This window comes from Sus scrofa, chromosome 2 (genome assembly GCF_054392235.1).
Source record: "Sus scrofa isolate SSC_HxYL_T2T_F1_AM1 chromosome 2, Sscrofa_HxYL_maternal_Yorkshire_Landrace_v2.0, whole genome shotgun sequence".
NCBI classification, from domain to species: Eukaryota; Metazoa; Chordata; class Mammalia; order Artiodactyla; family Suidae; genus Sus; species Sus scrofa.
The window spans coordinates 83,472,682-83,493,423 of record NC_139384.1 but is presented as its reverse complement, the minus strand read 5'-3'; the positions used below and the strand labels follow the sequence as shown (position 1 = coordinate 83,493,423).

The 20,742-nt window shown below is 49.4% G+C and overlaps 1 protein-coding gene across 22 annotated transcripts in view; it reads right to left on the bottom strand.

Moving 5' to 3' along the window:
• The window catches only part of RFX2 (regulatory factor X2), a 107,327-nt gene that overhangs the window by 19,354 nt on the left and 67,231 nt on the right, over positions 1 to 20,742 (bottom strand). For 9 of the 22 annotated variants that reach the window (XR_014837742.1, XM_085013170.1, XM_021083997.2 and 6 more), the window contains 5 exons: positions 12,341 to 12,415; positions 4,379 to 4,560; positions 2,602 to 2,721; positions 1,824 to 1,939; positions 172 to 290 (listed from right to left, as the gene is read on the bottom strand). Coding sequence is in view for 21 of the 22 variants with exons in the window: in XM_085013170.1 (XP_084869296.1) it covers positions 172 to 290; positions 1,824 to 1,939; positions 2,602 to 2,721; positions 4,379 to 4,560; positions 12,341 to 12,415 (612 nt within the window). In the remaining variant the exon portion in view is untranslated. The remainder of the gene's footprint in view (positions 1 to 171; positions 291 to 1,823; positions 1,940 to 2,601; positions 2,722 to 4,378; positions 4,561 to 12,340; positions 12,416 to 20,742) is intronic. The other 13 variants (XM_085013172.1, XM_021083999.2, XM_085013171.1 and 10 more) reach the window with 3 other exon arrangements.

The window sequence follows — 20,742 nt, the reverse complement described above, 5'->3', positions numbered from 1 at the left end:
TTGGCCAGAGGGAGGAGGGGCCGGTCCTGTGGCCCGTATCTTGGTGATGCTCTGGCATGTGGTGCTGGCTGCAGGCAGCTGACCGCCTTGGCCTGGGGGAGGCGCACTGAGATGCCCTGTGGTGACACTCCCCTCCCTGCCCCTAGGCTGGACTCAGGGTGGGGCAGTCACCTCGCAGTGCCGCCGGTAGGCCAGCTGCAGGGCCTTGACGTCCTGCAGTGTGATGCTCTCCTGCAGCAGGACACTGCCCAGGTCGGGCGCCGGGAACTCAGGGAAGACATGGGACACATCTAGGGGAGGAAAGTGGGAGATCAGCAAGGCTGCGGAGGGTGCCCAGGCAGAAGCCAACGGGCAGGGCCATGAGCTGGGGACGATATGACAGCCCGGGGGCCAAGTCCTGGCTGCCCTCAAGACCACATGACTTTTAAGCTTCGGTATTCTCGGGTGCACAGCTCCTGGTGACATTAAACATGTGGACACACAGGAAGCAGTGTCCCAGGGCAGTGACAGTCTCTCCAGAAGACCCGTCACAGAAGGGTTCTGTGGGTGCTCAAAAGGTACACTAAAAGTACATGGATGCCCCCAAGCTTCAGCATGTGTGAGCCTCCTGGGCTGTCCTGGGTGGGAGGCTCTGAGTAAGACGCTCTCCCGGCAACCAGGGCAGCGGCAGTGCTGGCTGGGGAGAGACGCTCTGTGGAGGAGGGCCAGGCTGCCACATGTCAGGGCACCGGAGGGGACAGACTCAGTTTAAAGTACATCTAGTCTTCTTTCTGAAGGGCATTTCATTTTATTTACTTTACTTTTTTTTTTTTTTTTTTTTTGGTATTTTTGCCTTTTTCTAGGGCCGCTTCGGTGGCATATGGAGGTTCTCAGGTTAGGGGTCTAATCGGAGCTGTAGCCACCAGCCTACACCAGGGCCACAGCAACACGGGATCCGAGCCGTGTCTGCAACCTACACCACAGCTCACGGCAACGCTGGGCCCTTAACCCACTGAGCAAGGCCAGGGATCAAACCCGCAATCTCATGGTTCCTAGTTGGATTCATTAACCACTGAGCCGTGACGGGAACTCCTCATTTTATTTACTTATTTTTCTGTGTTGTGGTGTTTTTTTGCCACACCCATGGCATGGGGAAGTTCCTAGGCCTGGGATTGAACCCACACCCATGCCACAGCAGCCACCTGTGCTGCTTTAGTGACAATGCTGGATCATTAATGTGCTGCGCCACAAGGGAACTCCAGTTATTTATTTTTTTTCTTTTTTTTCATTTTTGGCTGTCTGAGGCATATGGAGCTCCTGGCCCAGGGATCAGATCCAAGCTACAGCTGCAACCTAAGCCGCAGGTGTGGCAAGGCTGGATTCCCAACCCACTATGCCGGGCCAGGGATCGAACCTGTGTCCCAGCGCTTCCAAGATGCTGCTGATCCTATTGCACCACAGCAGGAAACTCCTCCAGTTATTGTTCTGATGGTCACTTTATACATTAATTTAGTGGGCATATGTTGATTATTCTAAAATCTCAGGGATTCCACAAAGAACGCTTATCTAGATTTTTTTTTTTTTTTTGCCGTACTCATGGCATGCGGAAGTTCCTGGGGTCAGGGATTGAACCTGGGCCACAGCAATAACAATGCTGGATCCTTAACTGGCTAGGCCACCAGGGAACTCCCTAGAACTTTCTATGTAATTGAAAAGGTGGTGTATAAGAACACTGTCTAAACTTAGCATCCCTGTAGATGCTGCTGGTGCCAAAACCCACCCCCAGAGGTGCTGAGTGGCCCCCGAGCCTTTCTTGCAGGTCCTGTGCCAGGGCGGGGGCTCACCAATGTACTGCTGGTGGTGCTGGCTCTGGGCGGCCATGGCTTGCTCAGGTGTGCTGTGCAGGCTGCCATGTGAGCCACTGTCCCCCAGGCTGTCCGTCTTCTGGGCTGGCCGGTACCTGAGAAGGGAACACATGTGCAACTGTGAGACCCCAGCAGCATTGCCCAGAAGGGGCCCAAGGAGCAGAGGGCAGAGGAGGATACAGTTTGGGGTTGTGTGTATTTTTCTAAAACTTGTGGTCAAATAGAAAACCCCAAATTTACCATTTTTAAGTGAATAGTCCAGTGGCATTCCGCACACTCACGCTGTTGTGTGACCATCCCCACCACCCATCTCCAGAACCTTCTCTTCTTCTCAAACTAAAAATCCGACTCCCCATCCCCTGTCTCTGTGGATCTTACTCCTCTAGGGACCTCACGTGAGTGGAATCACACACCATATGTCCTTCTGGGTCCAGCTTATTTCATTGAACATCAAGTCCTCAAGATGCATCCATGTTGTAGTGAGTGTCAGAATTTCTTTTTTTTTTTTTTTTTTGGCCTTTTTAGGGCTGCACGCGTGGCATATGGAGGTTCCCAGGCTAGGGGTCCAATTGGAGCTACAGCTGCTGGCCTGCACCACAGTCCCAGCAACTCGGGATCCAAGCCGTGTCTGCGACCTACATTACAGCTCACAGCAACACCAGATCCTTAACCCACGGAGCGAGCCCAGGGATCGAACCTACAACCTCATGGTTCCCAGTCGGATTCATTTCCACCACGTCATGACAGGAACTCCCACCTGGGTTTCTGATGCACTGGCTGCTGCCTCATGGCCATGTACTGTGTGTCCTCCTGCAGCCGGTTCAGGGGCGAGTCTGGCTTCAGCCGGATCCCATAGTAATGATACTTGGAGTTGCCCCTAGAAATCAAACAGCGAAGGTCAGCTCTTGGCAGAAACCCTGAACCCCAAGACAGGTGCTCTGTCCCAGCCTGTCCCTTGGGCTCTCGGGGCCAGGCTTCCCTCGACTGTGTGGGCAATGTTCTCAGGCTGTCCTGTGGTCAGAGAGATCCAGGAAATTCTCTAATGACTTCCCCTCCTGGTAAATTCAGCTCAGTGTTTTAGTATGATAAAGGCTCTGAGAAGTCCTGCGGTCAAAGAGCCAGTTCAACTTTGTTTAACCTAGCGTTGTCTAATGAGGATGACAACAATTACTATTATTATTAATGCCCCTCCTTCCAAACATCTAATGATGTGTTTTGGAAATGGCTCAGTCTGAGAAACTCTACCTTAGTTTATTATGACAGAAATGATGATCAAAGGGCTTTAGGTTCCTTTGGTTAAGGAAACAGGTCAGAGGGGGCTCCTCGAGATAAAAGGACAGATTATGTGCTGCCATTTCTCCTGAGCTGGCAACAGGGACAGATGGGAAGAGCCTGGGTCCTTCTCTGATGAGGTGCCAGCCAAGCCAGTGCTCTGAGGGAGGACAGCAGGGGGCCTGAGCTCTAATCTTGAGACCAGCATCCGGGACTCTGGGAAAGTAGAGGCCCCAGGGCAGCAGTGGCTGTGTCCCCAGAGACCAGCCCCAGCCCCTTCTATCCATCCTCATTCTGTAAGGACAGCTACTGTTGAGGACCCCAAAGTGGCAGAGAATTGGAGCAGACTTGCACTTTCTGGCCCCATCCTTTAAGACACCCACGATGCCCACTTCTAAGAGGGTGGGAGGAACTCTGACACCCACGTGTGTGCACCCAACCTGGCCCGCCCCAGGTCAAGGCCACCCAGGATAGCCTCATGCGTGTGCTGGGGCCCCTTCCACTTTGAACACTTGAGACCATCTTTTTCTAGTGGGAGAAGCTGAATGCTATTGCTGGGGGTAATTTCCAGCCTTTGATGGTCCCTGGCTGCTATTGGCCAAGGGCAGCCCAGAGGTGGGTTGTCCAGGCACAGCAAAAAGCATTAAGAAATGGTAAATCCAACTCTACTCGATAATCCAGAGGATATTTATAACTTATTTTTGGCCCTGGCGTGTAGCGGCTTGATGTGGGATCCTAGTTCCTGGACCAGGGATCGAACCTGGACTGCAGCAGTGAGAGCACTAAATCGTAACCACTAGACCACTGGGGAACTTCCCAAAGGCTGCTTCCCATCCCCCCACCCCCACCCCCGTTTCCTTTGGATTCACAGATTCATATTCAGCGTGTGGAAGTTCCCAGGCCAGGGACTGAACCTGTGCCACAGCAGTGACAACGCCAGATCCTTAATGCGCTGAGCCACGAGGGAACTCCCAGAGGCTGCTTTTTAAAAAGGCTGTTATGAAAAATTTCAAATGAAGGGAGACCAACAAAGAAAAACCCATGTCTCATCACCAGGAGAGAAGCAACCACGGCCTGTGTCTGTGGCCCTGGCCAGGCCCAGCCTACTGACGATTCAGGACAACTCTAAGTTCACCGGGAGGTGTGGACATCAGGACGTGGCAGGAGGAAGCAGCCTCACGTTCCCTGCAAGCTCGATGTCTGTATAAAGTGAGATGGCAGGTGGGCAGGCGTGGGGGCTGCCTGACACCCCCACTACCCACCTGGTGCCCAGCCGCCGCGTCCTCAGGCCCATAAACACGGAGCGGATCAGCTTCCCAAAGGAGGCGGCATTCACAGGGTCCAGCTTGTGCTCCTGGCAGTGCCGAAGGTAGTGGTTGTAGAGAGAACTTCTGGGGAGACTCACGCCTTCCGCAGTTTCGTAATTATCCAAGAGCCACTGGAGCTGGATGGGAAGAGATGCCAGGTGCTGACAGGGACCCACCGTGATCATCACACGCTTTCCCTCCAATGCGAGGGAGAGGCTCACGCTGTTACTGATTCAGGTTCAAGACGTGATCTGGGGCTCATTTGTATCAGAGCTTCTTTTTACTTGCTTACTTATTTCTTCATTTTCAGCCAGCTTTTCGGGTTTCCTGACTTAATTTATAAAACCCTGCATGTGATGGAGACCTCTTAAGTTCTATCTTCTTTTTTCCCCCCTTCTTTGGTCATACCCACAGCATGTGGAAGTTCCCAGGCCAGGGATTGAATCTGAGCTGCAGCTGTGACCTTCACGACAGTGGGATCTTGAACCCAAAGCACCACAGAGGGAACTCTACTCTTAGGTTCTATCTTCACAATCACTTAAACACCCACACACCCCAAACACCAAATGTTTCCTAAAGCTACAGGACTGGAGAGCATCTGATGCCAAGAGAAAGGAAGATGAAGGAAAAGCACACGACCCCTCAGCACGTCACCTATGTTCAGGTCATATCAGCGCAGGCCCTGTACTCATGACCAAGAGGAAAACAAGCAGAAATCAAAGACTTAAAGGCTTATGTGTCCGGTTTTGTGCTCAGGTCAACGGCAAGAAAAAGAATCCAAGGCGGAAGCCACTGCCCCCAGAGGTCAGCTCCGAAGGGTAGGAGCGTCTACACAGAGAGCTGTGCCCCTACACCAGAGGAGGCTGGCCCCGGGAGTAGAGCACCCCAAAGGCTGAAATTCCATTTTGGCTTTGATACTGTTCTCCAGTGGAGCAAGGACTGGACTTGGACAAAAGCAGGAGCCAGGAACACAGGAAAGAGGCCAGAGGCAGGATCCCATGTCAGGATCTAGCTCCCCTCTGCCGGAGCCCCTCTCCTCTGTGCTGCCTTCATCTCATCCTTCCAGCCCCCAGCAAGCATCACCACCTTCCACCTCCCACTGGGGCTCTGCCCTGCAACGCATGACGGGGCCCACCCAGACTTAGCCTGCAGGCCCAGAAGTCCGCCTGTGCCTCCTTTTTTATTTTTATTTTGCTTTTTAGGGCCGCACCTGAGGCATATGGAGGTTCCCAGGTTGGGGGTCCAATCGGAGCTACAGCTGCCAGCCTACACCACAGTCACAGAAACACAGGATCCGCGCCACGTCTGCGATCTACACCACAGCTCACGGCAACGCTGGATCCTTAACCCGCTGAGCAAGGCCAGGGATCGAACCCACAACCTCATGGTTACTAGTTGGATTCGTTTCTACCATGTACCACTCCATGTGCCTCCCTTTCAAAAACTAGTTTCAGAACAGAAAGGTTCTAACCTGTGCAGAGGCAGAACAGACTTAAGAAATGCTGCTCCAACAATCATCAAAACGGGACCAATTATATTTCATCTAAGCCCCGTTCATCACCTCCTGCCCACCCTGGCCTTTTTATTTGTATTTTTTGGCAGTACTCTCAGCATGTGGAAGTTCCCAGGCCAGGGATCAAACCTGCGCAACAGCAGTGAAAACGCTGGATCCTTCACCTGCTAGGCCACCAGGGAACCCCTGTTCTGGCCATTTTTAAGTGAACCTGACATTGCTTCACGTCATCCCTGGGTGCCTCCTCATCCTAACCCAGACCTGAGTGACAAGGGGGAGGGAGACAGCTGGTGGTGCGGACACTGGAATAGGGAAACTTTCAGAGGCAGGCGGTGGGCACGGGCTAGACTGATGAAGGTGGGGAAAAAGTCAAGGGTCCGACTGAAGGGGCCTTAGGGACTGACAGAGCAGAAGATCTTACAACAGAAAGATAGGAAGTTCCCCTGTGGCTCAGCAGATTAAGGATTCAGTGTTGCCAAAGCTGTGGTGCAGGTCACATTGGAGCACGGGTTCAGCCCCTAGCCCGGGAACTTCCACATGCCGAGGGTGTGGCCAAAGGGAAAAAAAAAGAAAAAAGGACCAGAGAGACAGACAGACCTCACAGACCTCTGGCTCTAAGAGGGGCTGAAGTACTAGGTTCTGCTTTTGGAAGGAGGAGGCGGCGGCGATGTGCTGGGTTGGTGTTCAGCGCTGAGGTCAGGACCAGGAGCAGCACCTGGGGGTGGGGGTGGGGGATGCCCACTTGCCGGGGCTGCTGAGGAGGAAGAGTGTGTAACCCAACATCATCTCCTGGGGAGAGCCGGGAGCCTGCCCTGCCCATGCCGCCCTGCAGGTGAGGTCTCTGCCACACCACCTCCCTGCTGAGGGGACCAGTCCAACTCCTTCTTATCTAAGTAGTGGCTTTGAACCAGGAGCCACTGGCCCTCCTGTCACCACGAAGCCTGCCTCCCACAGCCCTGGCGTCCAAGCTATTCCCAAGGGTGTGGGTCCAAGAGAGCAGCTCTCTGCCTATCTGTCTGTGTAGGGTGTCGTGATCCGCCTGGGTGACATTTACAATGGGACACAGGGAGGAGGGGGGGCCTCTTTTGGGAAAGATCATCATGGTGTTTACTTTCCATCAAGTCACCCAGATAGTTTTCAAACTCTCCTTAAACGTGCTTTTCCTACACAAAGGCAGCATAGCACCCCCTTCTCTCTCCAAGGCTTCATCCCTGCCTAGGGGACCCACCCTTAGGGGCCATCTCTTTGGCCCCCCTTATCCTGGCCCCTCCTTCTCTCTTTGATGCCATGAACTGAATCCTAACTGCGAAGTTAGGAAGCGGCTTAATCATTGTGCACTGCCTCCTGGGAGGCACCCCTGAGGGCGCCCTGACCCTCCCTCCCTGCCTTGACCCTGGGGCTGAGGGACTCACACAGGAGGGAGGATGCGGGTGGCACAGGGGTGGTGCTGCCCTTTCCTCAGGGATGCAGCCCTACCTGCTTTGCACTCACCTAGGGGCGCCTGTCCCACCAGCTCCAAGCCCATCCTGCAGCAGCCTCCCCAGCCACGTGAAGATCATCAGGTTCTCTGTCTGCCACCCTGTCATCTACTTTCAATTGATTCAAGATCCCGGGGAGGCAGGGTTGGTATCTGCTGGGCTCTGAGCCCCAAGGCTTTCCAGAGCACTTTCTGTCCAGAGTAGACACGCACACTCATTGTTTATCACTTGTCTCCTTGCTGGAATGGGAGCTCCAGAAAGCAGAGACAGAACCGATCAGCCCACATTTGCGCCCCATGAAGATGCCTCCAGAAATGCTGACCAAAGTGAGGAGGGGGTCCAGGGGAGTATAAGGGGCCCGGGCATGAGGGGAGTGAGAGCCTACAGGTTGCAGAAGCTGGAGGCGCCTCCTCTTTCTGCCACCGCAGCTGGGGAGCGCAGGCTGTTTCTAGGGGGATCCTCCATGGGCAGAGAAGCCAAGACCGGGGCCCCAAACATCTCAGGGGCTGAGCCCACCAGCAAGTCAGGCAGGAAGGGCCTCAGGAAATGAGGCGGTGGCCTGGAAGGGGCCCTGCATCAGGTCCTGAGAGATGGAGGCTAAGACCCAGCTCAATACAAGACACAAGTGGCTCGAGGTGAAAAGGAAGGTTTGGGGAAGACGGTCTCTTCTGCTCCTCACAAACCCTGAGGGTTTTCTTTTTTGTCTTTTTAGGGCCGAACCCACGGGATATAGAGGTTCCCAGGCTAGGGGTTGAATCAGAGCTGTAGCTGCCGGCCTACACCACAGCCACAGCAATGCCAGATCCAAGCTGAGTCTGCGACCTACACCACAGCTCACCAGATCCTTAATACACTGAGGGACGCCAGGGATCCAAACCCGCATCCTCATGGATTCTAGTTGGATTTACCACTGAGCCACAAAGGGAACTCCCAAACCCTGAGATTTAAATGAAAAGCAGACTTCTTTGCTGGGTGACTACATGGACCCAACACCAAGGGTCCACTAACCTCTGGAGTAGAAGCAACCAAAGAGAGAGCTGATGCCACTAGCAGCCTCCCAAGGAATAAGGGGCCCACTTCCTCCCTCTCTGGGGTGGAGAGGTTACCCAGCAGGGACGCCGACTGGAGCTGGAGGATGGTTTGCAGGCTCTGCCAAGGTCTGAGCCTCACCAGCAGGCTGAGTGAGCGCTGGTGGGGTCAGCACATGCATACTGCCGGATGCCACTACCTGGCTGGTGTCACATGTTAGTGACACTAGACCAGCAGGGGTGCCCAGTTTCTAGCAGGAGTGCCCAGTTTCCCTACTGCACAACACCTGCCTCGTCCATGGCAAACCAACCTCTGGGGAGCAAAGGGAGAGGGTGAACAGGATAATCTTTTCCATCCTGTGTGATTCTGCTGCAAGTTTTGTCCATGTATTTGCACTGTTTCTATGTCAATAGCAAATAGGAATAAAGAGAACTTCTTCCAGGAAAAGCATGTACTTATCCACATCTGTCATCTGTCAGGACTGCGCTCTTTTTTGAAACAAACAAATTTCTCCTTAAGGGGAAAAAGGCAAACCCAATACCCCCAGTGGCTCTGGGCTCCCTGGTGACACAGGATCCGTGTCACCCCTAATCTATAAATGGGGGGCGGGGTCCTGAGGGCCAGACTCGCTCACCTGCTCAGCCTTAAGGATATTTGTTTCCACTGTTTGGGGCACAGGGTGCCTGACTTTGGCCCCTGACCGGCTGGTGCTGTAATATCCTAGCAGAAAGGCAGCAATTCTAAGTCCTCACGTTTGCTCTGTTCATACAATTGAATTTTTTTTTGGCTGCGCCTGAGGCATTGGAAGTTCCTGGTCCAAGGATCAAACCTGTGCCACAGCAGCAACTGAGCATTCTTAACTCCCTGAGCCACAAGGGAACTCCCATATAATTGAACTGTTTTTTGGTTTTTTTTTTTTTTTTTTTTTTGCCTTTTAGGGCCACATCCACGGCACATGGAGGTTCCTAGGCAAGGGGTCGAATTGGAGCTGTAGCTGCTGGCCTATACCAAGCCCCATCCTGGACTGCATTCCTGGTTTTGTCAATTATGATCTTTGACTATTTGTGTTTCTTTGTTTCTTTTTTTTTTAACTTTTTAGGGCAACGCCAGATCCTTAACCCACTGAGCGAGGTCAGGGATCAAAACCCACAATCTCATGGTTCCTAGTCAGATTCGTTTCCGCTGCGCCACGATGGGAACTCCCTGATTTATGTTTCTTGATTTAAAAAAGTCAGATAACATGAATATGATTCATCTAAGAGCAAGTCTTGTCCCAGGGGTTTATTTAGTAGGCAGTGGCCACCTCCTGTGAACCCTCCAGGGGGCCCCTGAGTCAGTAGGTGTTGGGGCCCTCTCCAGACAGAGCTGGGGATCAGTAGAGGGGCAGCCCAGGGCGGGGCCTGGCTGGCGTGGCTGCTGCCCCCAGAGGGTGAAGTGACACCCTGGGGCGATGATGTCTCTATCCCCAGGGAGAGTTTCTTGGCCTCCTCCCTCCAAAACAGCTACCCCTCATTTTCCTGCCAAGTCACGCTCTTCCTGGTTTTAGAGCCAGCTTGAGGCCCCCCGCTTCCTCCATGGGGCTCCCACTCCAGGCTGGATGATCCCTTCAACCCCAGACCCCCTGGTCCAAGCCCTGAGTGCAGCCTGGTAACCGCCACATCGGCTGCATCTGGAAGGCACCAGCCAGCCTTCCCGGGCTCTGGGCATCTCGCTGTCCTGCCCAGGCCTTGGGGACTATGGCTGGTCCTGCCTAGTAACAACTGTCTCGAGTGAGTGTGGCCGGCTGGAAGCAAAAAGGGGTCTATAGGACACACTGCTGCCTGTCGCCAGGCCACATTCTAGCTCTCTCCCTGCTCCCACCTGTGCCCAGACAGGCTCCTGGCGGGTTGACTCCAGCGTGTGGGGTCGGCTCTTTTTTTCATCTTTTTGCCTTTTCTAGGGCCGCTCTCGTGGCATATGGAGGTTCCCTGGCTAGGGGTCTAATCGGAGCTGTAGCCACTAGCCTACACCAGAGCCACAGCATTAACCACTGAGCCACGACAGAAACTCCCGGGGTCGGCTCTTTAAGGAGATCTTATTTCTATCCTCTTTGATTCTGAGTGGCCAAGCCTCAGATCCTACTTCTTACAGCTCCCCATCAAAGAAAACAACTCAACAACAAATCACCAAGGAGAAAACAGACACAGGGAAATTTTTCCTGTCGGGAAAGTAAACTCAGGGGTGGAAACCAGTTGCTGGGAAGCAGCCAAGGTAAGCCCGCCTTCAAGAGGAAAAGTGTTAGAAAGCCAGAGGCATCCGTGTAGCCAGAGACAGCGGCTCATGCATTTCCCATAGACATTTTAAATTTCCCGTGGACTCCACACTGCTTGCCTGGTGTCTGAGCCCATCCTGCCTTCCTCATGGCTTTCTCAGGGCTGCCAAGGTGCCTGACCTTGCAGCCTGTGCCAGGGCCACACTGTCTGCTCCAGAGCTGAAGAAGCCTGGTTCCCGAGTGGAGAATGACCTTGTGAGGACTCTCTACACGCTGTGCTCTGTGTCTAAGGCTGCAGGTTTCCCCTTCCCAGACCTGTCCGTTGAGGTGACACCACTTGGCAGTGATAAAGGACAGGGTGGCCACAACCCACCTAACTTGGGGCCTGATGGACTTTTGTTTTTCCTTGGAGACAGCTGGGGTGAGGCTGCTCTTCCCTCCAGTGACCAGCCCTCGGAGGCTGGGCCTGCAGGCTGGAGCTGCTGGCCACGCCTGTGCCTCCCACAAAGCCCAGAATCTTCTGGACCTTTTCGCTAGAGGGGCCTCTTGCTCCCTGAACCACTGTCCGTCAAGAAGCACCTCACTTTGAATGTTGGCCGGTATGAAAGTCTTACTGGGATCGCAGTTGGGATTGGGTTTGACTAAAGGGGACTTCTTTTCTCTGATGTTTTAATTCTCAAGGGAGGGTCCAATCCCAACTCAAGTGCTTGAGAAAAGCTGCCGGAAGCTGGCTCTGATTTCCAAGTCCTGTCCTACTGTCAAAATGCCGAACCAATTTCCAGGTCTCTTAAAGCCAGGGTGTGAGCCTTTGGGGAAGTACAGAGGAATAGTGTGAGGAGATGGGAGCTTTCTCTCCTCAACTGTCCCTGGAAGCCAAGCCTCTGGCTGTCGCCTCCTTTGGTCCCATCCTGCCCCACAAAGCCACCCAGAGGCAGGGATGTTGGTGTCCTCCTGGCCTGGGACCTTCAATCACAGTGTCCCCATCAGAGAAAGGTCTTATGCAGCTAAAATCAGTATGAAATAGTTGCTTTGCCCTTTTCTCAAGTTACCATGTTTTGTTTTGTATTTTTCCTTCAAAGAGCTGATATCAGGAAAGTTAGCTAAGAATCTCTCTCTTTTTTTTTTTGGCTTTTTAGGGCCACACCCAAGGCATACAGGTCTCAGTCTATACCACAGCCATAGCAGCACGGGATCTGAGCCACATCTGTGAACCTATGCCACAGCTCACGGCAACACCGGATCCTTAACCCATTGAGCGAGGTCAGGGATCGAACCCACATCCTCATGGATGCTAGTTGGGTTCATTAATCACTGAGCCCTGATGGGAAATCCAGCTAAGAATCTTTACGACATCCCCAGTCTGGTGTCATTTTGGGGTTGTGGCTTGAGTACGAATTTATTTACAATGCTTATCATCTGCCAGGCACTGTGGGCAGGACGTTATGTACACTAAGCATCCACATTTCACAAAGGAAGAGCCTGTCTTAGTTTCCCTTTGCTCTGGAAGGACATTTTCACTGGGTATAGAACTCTAGTTGGTTTTCTTCCCCCCTTTTTGGAAATTTAAAGGGGTCCTCTCATTGCTGTCGTTTGTTTTTAAAATGCCTATGAAGGTGACAAGTGGAGCAGGGCAGACCGACACTTACATGGCTGTTGAGTAAACCGCTTTTGTGTGATGTGATCCCTTCGCTTTTTTGGAGGTTTTCAATCGCCATTTCAAGCTAAAGAAAATGTGCGCAGAAACAAAACAAAACAAAATGAAAAAAAAAAAAAAAAGGAAATCAGATGGTTAGCATCAGCCAAGATTTGTTTTTATTAATATCCAAATAAAGATTTGAGTGCCTACGAAATAAAAACCAGGCTGGACGCAGGTGGGGTGTGGGTTAGGCCGGGGGTGGGTGGGTGTGTGGTTAAGCCTTGGCAGGAGCGTTACTTCACCACATGCAGAAGAACCCAGGAGCCCACAGACACCAGCAGCAGATGGAGTCCTACTGTCTATACACCATTGAATTCTAACACATCTGCACCGTGTACAACAGGAATACCAAGTCCTTGCACAAGTTCAAGTGTAAGCAAAGCCCGCATCATAACCGTCTGCTGCTCCCCACATCCAGCATCTGTGCTGGGACAATCAGACGACCACAGGCCCCAAGAACAATTGGTGGCACTCATTTCCTGGCTGGACTGTCCTGTCGCAAATCCCAGGGTCTCCCAGCTGGAGACTTTGGGAAAATACCCCAGTCCTGCCACTGGGAGGCACAGGACCTGGGGGGGCCGGGGCACTGGACACATCACAGAGCTAAGGTCCTGAATGTTTAGGAAGCATGAGCTGCACTAAGAGGGTTATGGAGAGGAGACTCGAGTGGTGGGAAGTCACAGGCAGCTTACAGGAGGGCCGTCCTGCGGGAAGGGCTGCTGAAGTGGGTCCTCAGACCTTGTGCACGTGAGGAGCTGAGGTGTGGTGGCAGGTCCACGCAAAGGAAGAAATATCCAGCTGTGCATGGCTACTGCCACATCTGACCCTGACTTGTAAGTGGAAAGCGCAAATGTAAGCTCTGTTGGAAGAAATGACCCTCAAACAGCCAGGAGAGGCAAAGACTTCAGAGGCACTTCTTCAAAAAAGCAGGCTGAACATACCCAGAATGTGAAGTTGGACCAGGTCCTTATTCAGGAATAAGGGGCTTCTGTTTCGCCCATCATCCATTCTGACCACTTTTTTTTTTTTTTTTTTTTGCTTTTTAGGGCCACACCCACGGCATGTGGAGGTTCCCAGGCTAGGGGTCAAATCGGAGCTATGCTGCCAGCCACAGACACAGCCAGAGCCACGGCCATGCCAGATTCGAGCTGCGTCCACAACCTATACCATAGTTAATGGCAATGCCAGATCCTTAACCCATTGAGCGAGGCCAGGGATCAAACCCAAAAATCTCATGGTCCCAGTCAGATTCATTTCTACTGTGCCACGATGGGAATTCCCAATTCTGACCACTCTTGCCATTACTATTCAACATTTCTCTGGAAGTTCTAGCCAGGGTCTTTAGGCCACCATAAGAAAAGAAAGCATCCACACGGGAAAGGAAAAAGTAAAACTACCTCTACTTGCAGATGACATGATCTCATATATAGAAAATCCTAAAGGAGCTACACACACATTAAAAAAAAAAGAAAACTATTAGTGCTAGTGTTGCAAGATACAAGATCAATATACAGAAACCAACTATATTTCTAGACAATGAACGATATGCACATGAAATTAAGAAAAAAATCCCATTCGCAATAGTAGCAAAGAGAATAAAATACAGAGGAATAAATCTACCCCAGGAGATGCAATATTTGTACACTGAAAAAACTATCAACAATGTGGGACAGAAATTAAAGAGCTAAACAAACAGAAAAACAAACGATGTTCATGGATTGGAAATCTTACTATTAAGATGGTAATACTTTAATTGATTTACAGACTCAATGCCATCTCTATCAAAATTCTCTATGAAGTTTTCAGCTGCTTATTCAAGATGGACAAGTTGATCTTAAAATTCATTTGGCATTGCCTGTTATTTGACTCCTAAATAACTGAAACAATCTTGAAAAAGAAGTACAAAATTGGAAGACTCCAAGCCCCCATTTCAAAACTTATTGCAAAGTTATAGTAATCAAAACATGTATAGAAAATCCCAAAGGAGCTACACACACACAGTACTGGGATAGGACAGATCAGTGGGATAGTCTTGAGAGTCCAGAAATACACCCATACATTTAGGGTTAAGTGATTCTCCCTAAATCTCAAGTTGTATTAAGATCGTTCAATGGAGAAATAATACACTTTTTTTTCCTCTTCCTTTTTGGCCAAAGCATGCAGCAGCTTGATATGGGATCTCAGTTCCCAGACCAGGGATTGAACCTGGGCTAACATCAGTACAAGTGTTGAATCCTAACCATTAGACCACCAGGGAACTCCCCAGAAAAATATATATATATATATATACTTTTCAACAAATGGTGCTGGGATAAGCTGGATATCCACATGCAAAAGGATGAAGTTGGATCCCTACCTCACAATATATATATAAATCAACTCAAAAGGGATCGAAGAACTACCTGTAAGAGCTAAAACTATACAACTGTTAGGGGAAGACATGAAGAAACCATGTAAAATAAATTCATGACCTTGGACACACGGAATGGGTAAATGTACCAAAAGCCATTGAATTGTATACTTTTACATGATTAAAATGGTGAATTTTACCTTAAAAACTAGATGACTAATTAAAAAACCCTTTAGTCTCTCTCTTGCAATTTGAATGGATCTTTTACCCATATGCATAGTTTTGTAACACCATGCAGCGGTCACTTGGAAAATATCTGGTCCACCAAGTTTGCAGATCTTTCAAATGTTGACACATTTCATCATATGGTATAAAAAAATCACATTCGTTAATATCACTTCCGCCAGATACCAGTTTTACAAAGTTCCTTTTTTGTTGTTGTTTGCGAATGTACTGGCAATAAAATCTGTCAGTTGTTTTCTTGGATATGCCAGGTTCACCACCATTCATTTTTGAGAAAATGTGTGCCAGATCTCCAAGTCTGAATAATCATAATTTGTCTGTCATTCTTTCACGGACAGTGTTTCATGAAAAAAGAAGCTCATTCTGCTCATAAAGACATTTGCCCATGAGTGTTTCCTCGAGACAGTGATTGTACTTTGCAGGCAGAAGTAGAACCTTTTGTCACACAAAAGATGTATTCCTGACGATTGAGATTTAAAATAATCAATAGCTTTTACTGCTTCATCAGAGATATTCCTAAGTGAAACTGGTATTTGATATTTCTCTCTCTTTTTTACCGTTTGAGCACATGATGGCAAGATTACAGTGACTTCTACAGACTTCAAAGCATCTGCCTTGATTTGTGCCCAGTTGTGTCAACCATGCTGATTTTGCATCATCGGGGCAAATGGCAACACAGGGAAAAGGGCCACAAATAGTTTTATGATGAAAACAGTTTTGATCTCGTGGAGCTCCTGAAAGGAATTCAGAAGTTTGCCAGACATATATGACTGATTGCTAAAAACTCTGGATTTATGAGTACTGTGGAAAACAATACGAATGAACATTTGCTGTGTAAGACCACTCTCAAAACCCCATAGCTACTAAATGGGTTCTGAACAAGCCCTGATACACTAAATTAATTTTTTTGACTTTTTAGGGCCACACTCACGACATATGGAGGGTCCCAGGCTAGGGGTACAATCAGAGCTACTACAGCTGTCGGCCTACTCCACTGCCACAGCAACATGGGATCTGAGCCGTATCTGCGACCTACACCACGGCTCATGGCAATGCCAGATCCTTAAAATACTGAGCGAGGCCAAAGATTGAACCTGCGTCCTCATGGATACTAGTCAGATTCATTTCCACTGAGCCACGACAGGAACTCTCAATACATTAAATTAATTTAAAGCACAATGGAACCTCCCAAGGTGTTCACTGTGTTTTAAAATGAAGACATCGGGTAAACTTCTGAGGGCATAATGGTCAGGAAAACACAAACAGCCCCAGAAATTCAGAGGGTGAGGTTTGATGTCCGGGAGTCAGGACTGAAAACGCAGTGTATCCAGCAGAGGGTGCAGAAGGCTGCTGCTAATTAGCTTGCATAGGGGCTTGGAGCATCCTTAGAAAAGGAGCATCTGACACTTGAACTTGAAGTCCAGGGGCTTGAAAGGGAGGCTTCTTTACAGACCTGACCAAGTGAATCTTACTGTACAAGTACAAAAGCCTTGATCACTCCTCTCAGTGGCTGGAAAAGTTAGTGTTTAATCTTTAAGTGGGCTTAAAATGGAAACTAACTTCATACTTGACTGGAGTTTAAAATTTTTTGTTATTGAAAACAGTTTATCGAAGTTGTGCCTACAGAGGCCCACATGTCAAACAGTAAGAAGAGCCAAGGATGGAGGCAGTGATGCCCCATCTCCCACCCCAGGGCCAGGTAGGTTTCCCTAAAATCTTTTGTTTCCTAAGTTTCTGGAAGACTCCTTTACATCTTGATATGCATTTATTTCTTTCTTAACTTATCACGAGCTCATCTCTCTCTCTTGTTTTTTTGTCTTCACCTGAAGATGCAGAAGTTCCTGGGCCAGGGATTGAACCCATGCCACAGCAGTGACAATGCTGGATCCTTAACCTGCTGAGCTACTAGGGAACTTCATGTCATTTAATCTTTTGTGGATACCTTTCCGAGCCAGTTTTTATAGATCAGGAGTTAGCAAACTTTTCTGTAAAGGGTCTGAAATAAAAATTTGGGGCTTTGATGGCCAAGTGGTCTCTGTCACAACTGCTCAACTTGGCAAGCAGCCACAGATGATATATGAATAAGTAGGTGTGGCTGTGTGCCAATAAAACTTTATAAAACCTGGCAGCTGGCAGGATTTGGCTGACTGGGCTGCGGTTTGCTCTCTGAACCCCAGAGCTTTACTAAGCAATTGTATTTGGGGAGGGGGGGGACGGCTCCCGAGGCACACGGACATTCCCAGGCTAGGGGTTGAATTGGCGCTATAGCTGCTGGACCACGCCACAGGTCATGGCAACACCAGATCCTTAACCCAATGAGTCACACCAGGGATCCAACCTGTGTCCTCATGGATGCTAGTTAGATTCATTTCCAGCGAGGCATGACGGGAACTCCTAATTTTTATTTTTTTATTTTACGGCCACACCTGCGGCATATGGAGGTTCCCAGGCCAGGGGTCGAATTGGAGCTGTAGCTGCCGGCCTACACCACAGTCACAGCAACAAGCAACTGTAAATCAGAATTGCATGGTACAGATTATACTTTACTGCTAAACTGATTTTTAAGTTTTTAGATAGAGAAGGGATCATTTCTCATGCACAGCACTGTGCATATCCAAAATGCTACTGAATTACACACTTTAAAATGGTTAATTTTATGTTGCATGAATTTTATCTCAATAAAAAATGTATAAGTAATGCATGCATGTGATTAAAATTCAAATAGAATAAAATGGTATATAAAAAAGCAACTCTTCCTCTTTTTTTCTACCTCACAGAGGTAATATTTTTATTAGGTAATCATTTTTAACAGCTAACAAACATGTTTAGCGGGTTGTTTTTTTTTTTTTTTTTCCGCCTCGCCCGCAGCATGCCCAAGTTCCTGGGCCATGGACTGAATCTGTGCCACGGCAGTGACAAGGCCGGATCCTTAACCTGCTAGGCTATCAGGGAACTCTGAAACAGATGTGTTTAGTTGTTCTTGCAGTCCCTAGAACTTGAAAAAATACAGTTCTACTTAATTCATTGATTTAAAAGTTTTAACTTTTAGTTTGGAAATAACTTCAGACTTACAAAAAACTTGCCAAAATTACGCAACGAATTCCCATAGGCACTTCAACCAGCCTCCCCAGATAGCAACATCATGCTGGAAATTAACCCCCACTTAACACTGTTAACCAATCAAATCACTTGACAAATGTCCTGTTTGTGGACCAAGATCCAAACTAGGGTCACACACTGCGGCCGTTTGCATTTGCAGCTATGCACAATATTAGGAAGACAAGGATTGGGTGAAGGAAGTGAGGAAGAGGCTTTCATTAGGTGGATGACCCATGTGTCTGCAGTAGTCACTGATGTGTAGAGGGGGTTTGTGTCACTCTACACAGAAACGATGACTTCTCTGGCAGGTTTTTGAGACTCTTCAAAATAAGCACAAGGGGAGTTCCCTTCATGGCTCATTGGTAATGAACCTATTATCCATGAGGCCGAGGATCTGATCTCTGGCCTTGCTCAGTGGGTTAAGGATCTGACGTTGCCGTGAGCTAAGGCATAGGTCACAGACATGGCTCAGATACCCCGTTGCTGTGGCTGTGATGTAGGCCAGCAGCTGCAGCTCCAATTCAACCCCTAGCCTGGGAACCTCCATATGCTGTGTGGGTGCGGCCCTAAAAAGACCAAAAAAAAAAAAAAGAAAGCACAAGAGTGCTTTCCAGTAAGCTTTCTTTAGTTCTGTCACATAAAGCAGAACAGAGACAAAAACTTCAGGTAGATCTTTCAAAGAGGCACTGCTCCCATCTTCACAAAGAAACTTGCAAAACCAGATTCAAAGGTGATGATATTAAATGTTTGTCAAAACCCACAGAACGTACATAGGTACGTAGGACACAAAGAATGAACCCTAATGTCAAGCAGGAGCTTTAGTTAGTAATGTGTCAACATTGGCTCATTGACTGTAACAAACGCACCAAACACAGGTGAGATGTTAATAATCAGGCAGACTGTGTCGGGGGGAGTTATGGGAATTCTCTGTACTTTCTGCTCAGTTGTTTCTGTGGCCTGAAAACTGCTCTAAAAAATGTCTATTAAGTTTAAGGAAAAAATGATGGTAAGTCTTTTAGAGAAAAAGCCAAGGCACTATTGGTGAAATTCCTTTATCAAACAATGTGTGTTTGCCAGCAAAATTTTTGCTCTGGTGGTCGGACGAAAGCTCTAATGTGCAGAGTGTGACGAAGCTTCTAGCAAATGCCCAGCATGTGTGTGAGCTCCTGGTCCAATCAAGATATCCTGGGTCTTCCCTGAGAACACAGACTACAGAGATGTTTTGCACTTGACGAGCCATCATGAGCTGGGACGCCCAGTGGATGGGGCACCAGCCTCGTGGGCCACTAGGAAGGGGCGCCGCGAGGATGGAGGGGCCTTCGTGGGAAGCCAGGCCACACACAGGGAGCCGTGGATGGTCCTGAGTCTCTTTTGGCCTTGATTCAGTGCCGACAGAAACAGATCCTTTAAAGACACATCCACTCCAGTGGCTACGCGTTCGTCTTCCCGGTGAGCTGGACAGAGCGTGTGAGATTCGGCTGTTCTGCACCCACATGCGCTGGCATCAGGGCCAAGATGTTCGCTTGGGTTTTGAGAGCAGGAGCCAAGTTTCTGATGACTCCGTAAAGAAGCACCTATGATTTCAAGTGGCGCATCTCAAGGACATCTGCTGTAGCTTGAATATTGGATGGGACTCCAATCCATCACTCCAAGTGCCCCAGATACCATGGCTTTTAATATTGAGATCTCAGTATTTTCAAAGAAGACCCTAAGTGCTCCATGGGGCCGGGCTGCTGAGAGTCTGGCTCTGCAGACCCACGCAAGTGTGTTTTCCTCACTTGGGGGCAGGAGATGTTGATAGTGCTGTTCTCCGAGGTGAAGTGCTGGCCCTTCCGGCTTCTGGGAAGCTGGTGCTCCCAGATGAATGTCCAGCCCACCTGAGCGGAGTCGCTGGGGCTGACACCCACCCCAACCTTCATGTGATCGGCGCATCCAGGGCCACCCCTGCTGTACCGTGGCGCTCTCTGACTTCCTGGAAATGTAGTCCAGGTGGTCCACCTACCCTTCACCAGGCCAGGTTTAGGAGCCCTGATGAGACATTGCGAGAGCACATCCTGTCATGGACAGGGACGCTGGGTTTTTATTATCTTAAAAACCCGACAGATGATCTGTCTTCATCAGCCCCCACTTTGTGGCCCAGAGGGCCACCTGCTTGCCTGGGGCTCTTCCTCATGAAACCCCAGGAGCCTTCCCTTGACGCAATCTGAAGGGCAAGACTCTCAACTTAGCATCTCTGCTCCATGTGGTCAAAAAAAGAAGAAAAAAGCACAACAGGAAAAGTGGTCAAAAATTTACCATTTGGGGAATTCACTTCTAAGATTTAAAATACAGATGAGATTTTAACCAGAAATAAGACTCAAGAAAATGTGTCACCGAAAGTCTGAAATCACTCACTGGGGCTGTAGGTGCTGAAATGCTCTGATCTTTGTGATCTGTTTTTTTTTTTTTTTTTTTTTTCTGGCTGAGCCAGTAGCTTGTTGAAGTTCCCAGACCAGGGATCAAACTTGTGCCACAGCAGCAACCCAAGCTGCTGCAGTGACAACACTGGATCCCTAACCTGATGCACCACAAGGAAACTCCCTGTGGTCTCTTTTCAAGGTTAACTCGAAGTCCCTCAAAACCGACAGCTGTTAAAATGCCAGATACAGGCTTAGTTCTGC